The sequence below is a fragment of the Opisthocomus hoazin genome, chromosome 7 (genome assembly GCF_030867145.1).
Source record: "Opisthocomus hoazin isolate bOpiHoa1 chromosome 7, bOpiHoa1.hap1, whole genome shotgun sequence".
NCBI lineage: Eukaryota > Metazoa > Chordata > Aves > Opisthocomiformes > Opisthocomidae > Opisthocomus > Opisthocomus hoazin.
Genome location: NC_134420.1, coordinates 2,821,517 through 2,834,913, shown reverse-complemented (window position 1 = coordinate 2,834,913; position 13,397 = coordinate 2,821,517). Strand labels below are relative to the sequence as shown.

Genomic DNA, 13,397 nt, shown 5'->3' with positions numbered 1-13,397 from the left:
TGAAGGTTCAGTTTATCATGGCTCTAAACACTGAGAGCAGGAAAAATAGAGGTTCATGGTTTGAAACAAGAAAAAAATGTATCTTTAACCCACTTTCCCACCCATTCTTACTGAAACAAGCTTTGACCAGCTCCTGAGTTTCTATACCAGAAGACACAAACACATTGTTCTGTGCTGACCCTTTGCAGCAGTTGTCTGGTGAAGAGCTTCCCTTTGAGAGTTGCCAGTTTCTATCCATGCAGATATGCTTCAAGCCAGTGCTCCCCAGAATCCTTCAGCGAACTGCAAGAACGGAAAGCAAAATGTCACTTATGGGGAGACACTATTCAACTTCATGGGAAGCAAACTGTACTTTAGATGTAAAGAGATGTAAATGGAAAAAATGGATTAAAAACTGCATGGGCATCTCATAGCAAAGTCTGACTACAGGGAATGAATTGCAAGGATTTAAGGAAGAGAAAAAAAGTCATTGAAACTTTGAAAATTTTTTTAAACTAAAGTGGCTTTAGAAAAATCTAAATAAACTCTAGATTTGATCTCTCCATTGAAATTGATTTGAAATGGTTGCCTATGTCATAGAATCATAGAAAGGTTTGGGTTGGAAGGGACCTTAAAGAGCATCTAGTTCCAACCCCCTTGCAATGGGCAGGGACACCTTCCACTAGACCAGGTTGCTTAAATCGACAGTGCAAAACTATCTTGTTAATTGATACTTACTGCAAAATATCTTCAAAGGCTGTCAGTAAAGTCTTGCTTTTATACTCAATGCCATGCTTATCACAAAGGGCTTTCACCAGAGGAGCTGCTTTCCAGTAGTTGTGTCGAGGCATTGTGGGGAAAAGGCTGCAGAATCGAATGAGAGATAGCTATTGTAAGAATTTTCTTGCATCACCCTCCATTCCCTCCGTTCAAATATTTCCCTGCCCTCCCCCAGAAGGAGAGCAAAGGGTCTCCTCACATGATTTCATGTGAGACTATATGGCCTTTCTGACTTTTAAGTGACCCATATTATTGCCACTCTTCTCCCCATAATCATACTCACTGGTGCTCTATTTGGAAGTTCAAGTGCCCAGTGAACCAGTCATTGAAGAAAGATTGTTTCACATTGCATGTTGCATGGAGCTGGGAGGAAAAAAGACCAAAGAAATACATTATTTAGCTTTTACTTTTCTGCAAGTCTGATAACTGAGCCCCAGCAATCATTACCCACCCTCATCTAGCACAAAAGGCAAGTTAGAGTCAGTGCTCATAGCCATCATTGCCCCAAAGAATTAAACAAAGTCTAGATTGAAATGGGTTGTCGGGATATAGGTTAATTTAGCTGGCTCTTTGCTCAGAAAGAACAACTTCTTCACTGGCATGCGCACGACCCCAGCTGTGATTCTTTTAAGAGGTTCTCCTCACATATTTCACTTAGATGGAAAGAAAAGATGCCCAATAAAAAAAAAATAAAAATTTTTCTGGCCTCTTCCAACTAGTACAAGCGCAGTCAGGTGCAAACGTATGAGACGTTATTTAGACATCTATTTTTTAGAATAAGATGAATCATGCTCTAGCAACGGCTCTTTCTCTCCAATGAATGTAGCAGGTGTTCAGATGTAGACACCTGGATTTGGTCAGATGAATACCAGGCTGGGTCTTTTTCCCTTAATATAAAGAAAAATGCTTAGAACTATGTGGGATTGTACTGTTGGAGGCAGCATAGGTATGAGTAAAGTTGTCCTTACATATTCATTTTCATCAGACCTAAATTTTGTCAGATTTATCTTATCTATAGTAAACCTGTAACCTGTAAGGTAAAAAATGACGGTATCTTGTCCCACTTTGTTTCTCTTTAGTTGGCCTAAAAAGGAGAAGGACTGTTATACCATCAGTGCTTTTTCATAATAGGAAAGAAAAAGTGTTGTGAAAAATATTTCAAAACCTTTCAGTGAAAAAATAGGATTTTTTTTTTTAATCTAGACGTCCCGTTTTCCAACTAAAGTTTAAAATGTTTGGACTACTACAGGAATGCATGCCTATTTAATAAACAGCAAGGACAAATCTCATTAACACAGCCTTAAAGCTAAAAGAACAACAACATTGTCTTTGTCCTGTAACTCAGGACTGCAGACCCACTCTTCCAGAAGAAAGGAGATTCTCACCTGAGTAGATACCCAGTCTTCATTCTTATCGTAATCAATGTCCATGGGAATGTGATTCATCTGCGACACCCAGATAAACCAGGTACTCTCTATGTACCTGGGCAGATAAACACAGAAACTCTTCATGCCTCTAATCCCATCCAAATTTAACATGAAAACACTTTCCTGAGTCTCATCTTAAGTAAAAGAACACTTTTATGTCATTCAGGATTTTCTATTCCACCCCTTTGCATCCTAACTTTTGGAGTTTCTTTGGAGAACCACTCAGTTTGTAGTTGCAGATGTCCCTGAGCCGCCACCACTACCCCTTAAAGTCACACTGCTTCTTCTTGGCTGACTATTTAGTTCTGAAAAACTTGTAGCGAGTATGACTAGTTTTCACTTATTTCCGTTGAAGCTCACTATTGGTTACGAATATTAGTCATAGGGACTCTGAGTATGCTGTGTGTTACCTGGACAGCCAGTAGTACACCATGAAATTGTTGAATCCCATTAAAGGAATATACATGAGACAGACTCGGATGTTGAAAGACACAAACAGTAACAGGTCCTGTAAGAATAACAAAATAAAACAACAACAAAAAACCCGTAAATAAGCCTTTGTTGATGAACTCTCTCCACTTCCTCCTCCCCTCTTTATTTGAACTGCAGCACAAAAAAATGTTCTTTCTGTGATCTGTTACTTATCGAGAGTAAGCTCCACACCATCATTCTGCCTCAAGCTGAGTGTATCCCTGAAATATTCCCATAGCACTCACTTTCCTACCAGTAACTGAAGACTCGCCCTGTAATCACGCTCTGTCTAGGTCTGACAGTTCTCTGTTAACTTTTATTCAGCTGCTAAGAGGCTAAAAAAGGCTCTCGTAAAGAAATTCTCCCTGGACCCTTTGACTGCATGCCTGCTGCAGCAAGCCTAGAACCAGCTTTTTCTACCTTAAGCCCCACAGCCACCTGAGATGAAGGTTAATATAGCCACGGAGTGGCGGCATTTTTTGAAAGTCTTCAAGACAGTGCAAGTAGCGCTTACCAACCACTTCTTCCTCTTGATTGTAAAGTAGAATATAGACAGCTGGAAGAAGGGTACGAGAGCTAGTGGGGCCAACACTGAAGGAAAGAAAGAAAACAGAGAGACATTTGTCATTTCACTGCATCATGAATCTTACAGAATATTCTTCTGTAAGAAGAAAGTTTCTTCTTTCCAGTGGAAGAAAAATTGCTGTCTTCTGGTCATGCTAACTTTCATGTGTCCACATAATCTCTTCCTCTTTTCATCTCACCACTTCTACATTTCTTTCCCATCCCTTTCTTCCTCACCCTTGATTCACCCCTATCTAGTACTTAACATCACGTAATCCTAATAGAGATGTGAGGGGAAAATCCTCCTCATGTGAACCTTCTTTAATATGAAGGAACCTTCCTGAAGCTGTGACTTCAATGGAAGTATCTTTAAAAAATTTATTTTGGGGTCAAGATGCAGTCATGATTTTCAGGTGAAGCTCCTACAGCACTGCGCAAAGACTTGGGGATACTCACAGATGAAATACTTATGCTGATAGTTGTAAGGCATGAACTTCTTCTTCTTTTTTCCAAGCTGAAAAATGAAAAGATATTGTAATGGGTCGGTTGGAGACCTGAGACCCTTCATCAGGTACTTCTTACTCTTGGCTAATGAACACGTCGAGAGCTACCTCTTAATCTCTCTAATCCAACGCCTCTTCTTGAAAAGCAGGTACTGAAGTTCCAAAGCAATGGAGAGAAGCAGATTTCATCTGAGCCTCTCCCTCCAGATATCAGTGTTATACCAATGTCAGAAAAGAGTGATTTTCTTAGGAGAGTTCCAAAACTCATGGCAGGATACAGAAATGCTCATCAATCACCAAAATGCTCACAAGTCATTTGAATTTTGTAATGAAAGTCCAGCCTAACCAATTCCACGTATTCACCAGAGTGCTGAAGCTATAGATGCTCAGGGAGGAACAGATTATTAACATGAAAACTAAGACAAGACACTCGATGGGTAACGAATGCAGGATGTGCTTGCTGTGAAAGCTACATCTGAATTCCTGTTTCAGATGAGTTAGGATGCAGACACCACAAATTTTTGAGTAATAGAGGAGATAGTGGTCAGAACCAATGCGAGCATTTGGATGCTATTCTAAGATGACTGCAAGATCAAAGCAGTAAATACTCTATAAAGACATTTGCCTTTTTGTTTTGTCGAATATTTTGCCTTCAAGTACATGAAACAGCAAAGAGATGAAATATTTACAAAAAGAACACGTAAGTTTATTTTCTCACAGTGTATTTTTCCACTATTTGCACAAAGGGATTCTTAACATCACCTGCAAATGTTGTGCTTATGATTCTTCAAAGAACAAATAATAAGGAGACAAAGGAAACTATTTCCAGAGCTCCCCTATTAATGAGCAAAAAAACCCTTGAACATTTCAAAGATGTCTTCACTGGATCAAAACTGAAACAAAACAAACGAACTGGACTAAATGAAACCACCGAAATCCATTTTGCTCATCCACAGTACGCCTGCCTCTTTTCTACTAAAAAGCGGAAAGACACGAGAACTACTTTCCTACATTTTCACTTCCATCAAACCCAATCTAGCACAGCCAGCCCACTCTAGGTGCTCATGCTAATACATAGCCATGAGAGATCTTTCAGAAGATCCCTGACAAAGTCCTTCCCAGTTGCACCTAACAGCTTTCCATAAGTATTTTGGCCAAACTCTCTTTTCTGAGACAGAGTTTTCCACATGCCTTGGAAAACTGGAATTTCTTTGTTTATCACCAGCTAAGGGAGAGCGAGAGGTTACTTTAAGAGGCTGGTCATCTACCAAAGAGGCCATTTCATCACTGCATGAATAAACAGCATTACCAGGGAAAGAAAAGGTGAAAGAGACCTTGCATGTTCTGATGATATCAGAAATCATACGGATGCAGGGAGGGGTCTGTGCGTGGTTTTTATTTTTATGAAAGCTGTAAAATTTATGAGTAAGAAATAATTTGCTGCTCTTGTGTTCTGTGTATAGCAGCTATACTGCTTCTGAAGGATTTAGGTGCCAAATAGCTCCCACAGCCAGAAGGACCCAGAGGGAGCATCTGACTCACTATCTACAGGATCACTAACAATATCTAACACTAATGCAAGTGGACTTACTCATTCTTTGGACTGCCTTCAAGGTGCTTACCCTACTCTTTCAGCAACACAGAGAACTTCAGCACTGATTTTAAGACTGTGGTACCTAAGCAGCATAATAACCAGTCAGTATACGAGACTCTCAGACCTTGGAACACTGTGGAAATTCTCATGAGTTTATGCAGAAAGGCACAATCTGGCTAATTATTATACCTCACTCTCCAGCTTTCTGTCTTTAAACTCTTTGCTTCTCCAGCCATCCCCATGCTCACCTCCACGGAGAGTGTCTTTCCCAAGCTGAACAGGAGAGGGTGCATGTTGAGGTCAGGGTCTTTGCGGAAGCAGTTGGGTTTGGCGTGATGCTGGTTGTGCAGGTGATTCCACCAGCTGGCTGATAACCCCTGCAGGAAAAATTAAAGGCCAGGGATTCAAACTCAAACAACATCAACGATTACATCACTATTTATCCACCTATTATTGACGGCTGCACTATACTTCCCTCACAGGCAATATTGCCCAAATGTAGGGACACTCCCATTCATTGCTTAAGCCAGATCAGCACCAGAGAATATTCCCACCATGAGGCAATTACCTTCAGAACATTTATCACAACAAGATGCATAAGTCGATTCCATTTAGGCTTCCTGAAGACAGAGCAGTGCCCCAGATCATGTTGGAACCAGGCCATCTGGATCTGGAAGACAAAAGGATCACTGAGGAAACAGAATCACAGTGATGCTGCATTAATTTGCCTCGGGAGTCTCTGTAACTTCATGGTGCGAGTGCATCTTCCTTCTGGTTTGGGGAAGACACACTACCTGCTGTCCTACATGCTCCATGCTGGGAGCTTCCTTGCAGCCTACTGTCCACTAAAGCTGCTCAATGCCAGGTACTGATTTTATTGTAGCAGCTAAAGAGAAATCAGCAAAGCATCATCACAATTAATTTGACTATTACAGCATGGAAGTCGCTTGCTCTTGTCACATATATATCATTTCCAAGTAACCAGACAGAAAGTGTAAGAATTTACAAATCCATAGAATCATAGAATCATAGAATCATAGAATCATAGAATCATAGAGGTTTGGGTTGGAAGGGACAGATCATCTCATTCCAACCCCCCTGCCATGGGCAGGGACATCTTCCACTGGACCAGGTTGCGCCGAGCCCCATCCAACCTGGCCTTGAACACTTCCAGGGAGGGGGCAGCCACAACATCTCTGGGCAATCTGTGCTTCACAACCCCCAGAGTAAAGAATTTCTTTTTTATATCTAATCTAAATCTACCATAGCTTTAATGCATTTCATAGTCCCATGGAAACACACGAACGCTCTTTGAGGAAGATCTGCCTTAGTAGATATTAGGCAAATAGAACAGATTATTTAAAAAAATTAGTTACTTTGCACTTGTTCCATGGATGTCTGAGCAAACCTAAGGTTTCTGCACTGCTAAGAAAATCTTGCTTTCTTCCTCTTCTCACCCTTCAATTTCTCCCATCTAAGGGCCACAAAGTCCTATTCCCTCCTTCTCTACACCAACCTTGACACGTCTTGTGCCCTTCTATGATTCAGTTTACTAATCCAGCAGAAAACTGTTCAGGGCTAGTGAGTGTAATTGGTTCATAAAGGACCCAGCAAACACCAGAGCCATCAGACAGTAAACAGAAGGAACAAGGAGGCAAAACTGGAGCTGAGAATGAAATATTCCCTCTTTTGCTGGGGTAAGTGATCAGATCAGCTTATCCCATCTTGTGAAACTGCTAACCCCACAACACCCCACCAACCATAGCGGGCAGCTTGTCAGCAAAACAAGATTTGCTGGAGGCAACAAATATTGTGATGTATAACGTGCTTGTTGTCTTCAGCCAGATAAAAGGACCTAAGAAGAGGCAGAAAAGCAATGGCTGGGATATGAACAATTCATTAATCCTCTCCATCTGGATGAACCAAACACATCTGCAGTGTTGAACAGCTGTCAGCAGTTTACCTGAGCAACGGTGAAGAACGCCATGCCAGCCACAAAAGGCACCAAGGATATCCCGAAGTACCAGACCACGAGCCAGGATGCAGCATCCAGTACCAGGAGGTGAAGGAAAATCAGGAAGAAAAAGGTGTAATTTGGCCTCAGAAGTCCCATCTTCTCAATGGTGCAGCGCAGCTCACGAAAATCCTCTAAAAGTGATTTCTGTGGGTAAAGTGAGTGTTAATGCACTGTCTGCTTTGAAAATGTAACATAGCAGAGCCAGAAATCCCAACGTAGCCATGGAAGTCGGAGGAGATATTCTGTCAGAGGGGTCTCTGTGCAAAAATGGGCATGAGATCAACAGATCCTGGTTTTGCTTTGACACTGGGAAATGAGTTCGTGGCAGGCTCTGTTAACTGAGACATCACAGTGGGAAGATCTGAGCAGAATCTGGGGCTCTGGGGCTCATTCCTCACACCCAGGTGTGGATTTAGCAATTACGGGACAGTGCGTGTTTCCATGTACGACGACTGCCAGCTACCTCCCCACCACCCAGCCTATGGCACAGTGTCAGGCATGCTGCTGCAGAAATTATTTCTGCTTGCTCTCTTATTTTCCTTCTCCTCCCATACTGAACCCCAAGCCATTCCCACAGCTGGATTCTAGGACACTCACTTTTTTATTAGACTCAAAGCTGGGCTGATCTGGTGCCAGCTCCCCAATCAGCAGTGATTTCAAGTATTTTTTCACCAGAGACTTATCCTTGTGAAATGCTGCAAAGGCATCCTGAGAAACACACAAAGGAATGGAGTAAGAAAGGGTACATGACTAAACACCAGATGCTGAGCCTCTGCTTTTTGATATGCTACATAATCCAGTTGTCTTTGTCCAGAGACTTTGGGAAATTTGTCCCTTCGGTTGCTCCTGTTGTTCTTTGCCGTCAGCTGGCGCTTGGCCCAAGGAAGCTGGAGGAGTTTCAAGAAACCAGACTTCATAAAAGTACCTGGGTGAGGCTGCTAATAAACATGAAAGTGTTTGATGAAAAATGCCTTGCAGAGGGAAACATGCCCTTTCATCTGCTTGTTTCAGCACAGTCCTTCCCTAGAAGGCTCCAGCCAGCAGCCCTGCCCTATGGATTGGACCCAGGAGAATGAAAACACGCCAATGAACGGGGTGTCTCTTTGCCATGCTTAGGAGAAAAAAAGATGTTTTTAAAATCCTGTCTGTATTACAGTAGTCTCAAAGAAAATCTGTGCGGAAGCTCCATACACAGCAGGACTGACTGGTTATCTCTTACAGTTCCCTGTGAGTTTTCAGACTGGTGGACTTTTGGGGAGCTGGGTAACCTAGTGACACAAACAGGTCTGTCCAAGAACCACTTGAAACATCAGTTTAAAAAATCAAATATAAACTATGGAAGAAAGGAGGAAACTCCAGATACAGCAAAACTCTTCTGTAGCTTATGTCCTCGGTGAATTTTCCAGAAGAAAGGCAAAGAGGCTGACCATACTCTTTTATCTCCCAGAAACAGCAGATATAACAAAATCCTCAGCGACAGAGCAGTGAGGTACTTGCTGATTTGGCCTCTGAAAATTATTGTGGGTGACCACGACACACAAAAAAACCATACATGCTTCTGGAGAGGATGAAATCCCTGGCAGAGGACTTCGCTTGTGCAGTCTGACATTCCTCTGGAGTCTCTGTTCAGAGACAGTCTGTCTCTCAGTACTTTAGTCTAGAAGAAGTCAGAGCAAGGTGACTTTTTGAACAGATGAACTTTCTACAGATATCTAGTGGCCCTTTGTCGCAGCGACAAATCAGTAACTCTGTCCAGACCCACAGGACTGGAGAAATCTTTCCATTATGATTCCGTGCCCCTCATCCTAGAGGTTTTTATACATTTTTATGTAGCTCCCTCTTGCCAGGAACTCTAAAACTGGGTCAAGCTCTAATTATCTACACTGCAGCTTAGAAACAGGAGCCAGAATCCTTTTAAGCAGAATTGCCTATCCATAATATCAGTATCACAGATTCTTATCACAGAAACACAAGCCATTCTGTTCTACAACCTGTCCTTTATCCTCCCTGCTCTTAAACCGTGATTATCATCTTATGCGAGATTAACTTTAATCACTATCGTATGCAACGCACCTAACCTCCAACATTTGCCATCAATGTAATGTTCTGCAATACATATTGTCTGAATTTACAAAGTAATCCACGCAGAGGAAGAAGATTCTCACAGTATATATATAATTATGACCTCTAGAGGAAGATAATTCTCACCATATATATGTAACTACAAGCTCTAGAGTAGTCAAGAGTACTTGGAAAAAAATCCTGGACCCTGGCTTTAGGCAAAGTCATGCACCAGAATGTTGTTATAATGCAACATAAATCCACAGTATACCCACAATCTTGACTACTGCATGTAGTTCTGGTTCTTCTGTCTTCAGAATGTTGTAGTCCAACAACCATCAACAACAACAACCATAGATCTAACAGAAAAAGATGAATAGAGTTCTGGAATAGCTTTCATACTAGAAGACTGCCTTGGAAAAGAGGTAATAAGTTAAACAGTTTTAAAAACTCATGAGTAGCATTGAGAAAATGATGGAAAATTTGTTCACTGTTTTCGTAACACAACAATAAAACTATCAGGAAGTAGGTTTAAAATGCACAAAAGTAATAATGAAGAAAACAAGATGGTAATATTATTGTAATAATAAATGGAAGTAAGATCAAAGGCCATTCTTTAAACTCATTCATAGCAGACAAATTTACTGCGGTTAAACTCCCTGGGTGCCCGGAAAGCAGAACAATCTAAATGCAAGTTCTTCCACTGGTGGCTGCAGAAGCTGGGAGCGTATAGCTTGGGGACAAATCATTCCACGCATTCTGCATTCCCCGACTCCTTTTGTAAAAGCCCAGTTAACAGAAACTGCAGGAGATGACACCAGGCTACAGGGACTGAAGCTAGGCTGGCTTGGCAGGGCTGCTCTGATGTTCTCAGGAACAGCAGCCTCAGCCTTTGTCTCTGTTGCTGCAATAAGCTCTTTACAGCGTGGCACAAAACATCAGCAAAAAGGGCTGTGCTGGCTTAAAATTGGCACCTTCATCTTTAAGCAAAACCACAGTTTTAATTAAAAAAGAAAAAGACTTTTAGCATGCTTTAATCCTCTTTAGAGAAGACTGCAGTGAATTAGCACACGCAGGGGGTTTACTGGGAAGGTAACAGGTTGGTGAGTGAGCTGGCCATGGTTGGTGGGCAGGACTGATGTCGCTTCTTCAGCTAGCTCTTGGCACAGCACTGTTTGCAATCTCACACCACGTTGTGCAGGTGCTGCATCATGGATACACCTCCCCCTCCTGAAATCAGGGTTGCATCTGCTGAGCTGGAGAAGAAAATCAGCAAGACACAGAAACCTTCTTCTTCTTCATTTGAGACCACAAAGTATTTTTCTGCCTCAGCTTCCAGTTCAGTGAAAGGAATGAAACATGCAAAATAACTGATCGGATCCGTATGGGGCTATGAGTTGGGAAGCTCCATCCCATTTCACAAACCGAAACCCAAGGAGTTAGACAGGTTAGGCAACCTCCTTGAAGTCAAAAAGTCTTGTCATGACAAGAATGAAATCTGGGTCTCCCACATCACAAGTTTATGCCCTAATCCTGGTCACGTTTCTAGTGCGCATATTTCTGACTATTCAGAAATTCAGTACCTACTTTCAGCAAATAGTCCGTCAGATCTGCTTAGAATTTATTATCTCTGTCAAGGAGCAACAAGTTGTTTTAGAGAAATCCTCTAACTCAAAGAATTTTGCAAGAATCTCTGGAAAATCTATTTTCAAATAGTGATTATTTGTAGAATTTTTCCTCATCTTCTGAAGCCAAATGTCATTCTGCTGCTTTCTCTGTCATTTTTCATGTATTTTATTTCGTTCCCCCCCTCCTTCGAAATAGCCTTTTTGCTCAAGACTCTCTTCTCCTCCACTTGCCTGTACAAAAGTGTCACTTCCTTGAGTACCCTCTTCTCTTGCTTCACTGCCCGCAAAATTACTTTATGTTTGGATATTACCTTCTCCTTATATATCTTATCTATTTTTCTGCCTCTGCTCTACCTTTGATTATCAGTTGCATATCACTGATCACATCCACGTGACACTGAACGAGCAGCCTTTAAAGTAAAAAAAGGCACTGAGCATACTGCTTCCTACCTTCTTCCCTTTCTCACTGCCACAACAGAAACACTTTGCAGGCATCTGACCATGCCTAGTGGCAAGACAACCTGAATGGACATTGCTTTGCTTACAGCAGGGCGTAATGAACTTAAACAGAGCTTTACAATTTGCATAGCAGGTAAGTCTGACCATGACGGTAACCAGAAGGGCATTTTTAGACATGTTCACTGCATCATCTGATCATGCACAGCGCCAGCTACCACAAACACTCTCCACTGGAGCTCCACTGTCCTCCTAGATCTTACCGTAGCATCTTGCCCAGCATAGTGGCTAATAACTCGGCTGCCTCCAGGGTGTTGTTTGGAAAACTTGCTGACATCGTAAACCTTTCTGTCAATCACCAGCCATCGCTCCTGACCTTGGCCACGGCCATTGCGGATTCTGATCTCTTCCCAAGTGAAAAGCTGTGGAAAAGCTGAAACAGGACGCGTCTCCTTTTCAGTGGAGCCAGTCTGCGGAGCCATCTGTACTGGTAGATGTGTAGTCAGCACTGAGATTCTCTAGTCTGAGCTTTGCAGCACTGTGTCCAGGCAGAGGGTGAACCATCTCAGACTGCCCGTTATACAGTCCCACTCCAAGCCACTCCCCGTGCTTCTACAGCTGGTTGGCTCCCTGTGCCCAAACACACCCTGCCATAGCTCCCTCCTCTTCCAGGTTCACACCAGAGGCTTTGACACGCCCTTGAATAAAAGCCGTGTTCCTTCTTGTCCTTTCTGACTTGCCTTTGGAAGGTCTGATTACTCATGAGAGCTGTAAACTACTTCACTGAATACAAATATGCATAAATAGAAAAACTTAGGAAGATTATCTGTTCTTTAGTTAAATGGGGTGGCAAAATGACTGAGAGCACTATTAAGTGAGCACCTTCCTAGAGCATTAGCACCTGGATAAGGTAACTTGCTTCCATACTGCTGGGTCAATATGGGGATTAGCCAGAATTCTGAGGAAGGCTGTGGGCAGCTCTTCTGCAGCAAATATTCAGTGACCTTCTTAGAAAACTGAAGCACTGTCAATGTCCTGTAATCCTTTAATCAGTCACTAATGTCAGGAAATCCTGCATTTACCATACAGTGGAGCTTCATAATGTCACAACGGCGCCAAAATGTAAAAGGAGCCTGTGTGATAAGCCAAAAGCTGCTATTAAATATTTTTGCTAACCTCACTCATTCAACTGTAATTCCTGCCTTCAAGGCATGGAGCCAACTGTAGCCAACTACATTTAGCATAGTAAAAACATCAGAATCCTCCAAGGTCTGCAGTCTTTCCACAAGGTATCTCTTAACGGTTCCACAAGGTATCTCTTAACGGTTTCGTCACTAACCAAAAACTTCAGGTTGTCCTTGGTCTTCGAAATTTTCCATGTTGGCCCTGGCACGCTAAATTCATGTGCCTTTCTTAGCTAAAAGCATTGTTGATCAAAATACCACCAGAACACAGCAAAGAAGGGACACATTAAGAAAATATTCTTTATTTCTAGTTAGTGTAGCTTGCACATTGACAATACTTTGCGTACAATTGTTTTCAGAGATTCCTGCGTATACTCCCGACACTCAATCATCTCATTGTTTAAGTAATTCATTCATAAGGCAACAACGGACATTAAAAGATTTGGGGGTTGAGAATAATAACAACAACAACTGTTAACACCAAATTTGGCTGTAGATTAGCAGTTTCCAAAATCATACTTAACGGCACTCTTTACATAATTAACCTTACTTAAATACTAGTCTTGTAGAGCCTTAGTCTAAATATCTCTGATGTTCAGGGAGGATCTGCTGCGCAGTAAAGAGGCAAGAGCTCTCAGCAGCAATAAACAGCAAAGAGAAGGCAACGCCACGTTTCCTATGAAGTCACATCAATTTTGCAGGTGACCCAGTAAAAACTAAGCCAACATACGTG

The 13,397-nt window shown here is 42.0% G+C and overlaps 1 protein-coding gene across 1 annotated transcript; it reads right to left on the bottom strand.

Annotated features, from left to right (window-relative positions):
- Positions 1 to 230: 230 nt before the first annotated feature.
- On the bottom strand, positions 231 to 11,962 carry LOC104339400 (acyl-CoA (8-3)-desaturase). Its single transcript, XM_009945553.1, has 12 exons — positions 11,744 to 11,962; positions 7,933 to 8,043; positions 7,282 to 7,479; positions 5,887 to 5,988; positions 5,567 to 5,695; positions 3,678 to 3,735; positions 3,172 to 3,248; positions 2,597 to 2,694; positions 2,145 to 2,241; positions 1,043 to 1,122; positions 718 to 843; positions 231 to 282 (listed from the first exon to the last, which is right to left on the bottom strand). Exons 1-12 carry the CDS (start codon positions 11,960 to 11,962, stop codon positions 231 to 233), a joined length of 1,347 nt encoding a protein of 448 aa, XP_009943855.1.
- Positions 11,963 to 13,397: the final 1,435 nt, after the last annotated feature.

Excerpts from the sequence above, each read along its gene's own strand:
- LOC104339400 (XM_009945553.1), bottom strand. The coding sequence starts at position 11,962 with ATGGCTCCGCAGACTGGCTCCACTGAAAAGGAGACGCGTCCTGTTTCA. Across the intron at positions 8,044-11,743 it reads ATGCTGGGCAAGATGCTACG|GATGCCTTTGCAGCATTTCA; the intron begins GTAAGATCTAGG and ends TGTGTTTCTCAG. Across the intron at positions 5,989-7,281 it reads CGTTCTTCACCGTTGCTCAG|ATCCAGATGGCCTGGTTCCA; the intron begins GTAAACTGCTGA and ends TTTGTCTTCCAG.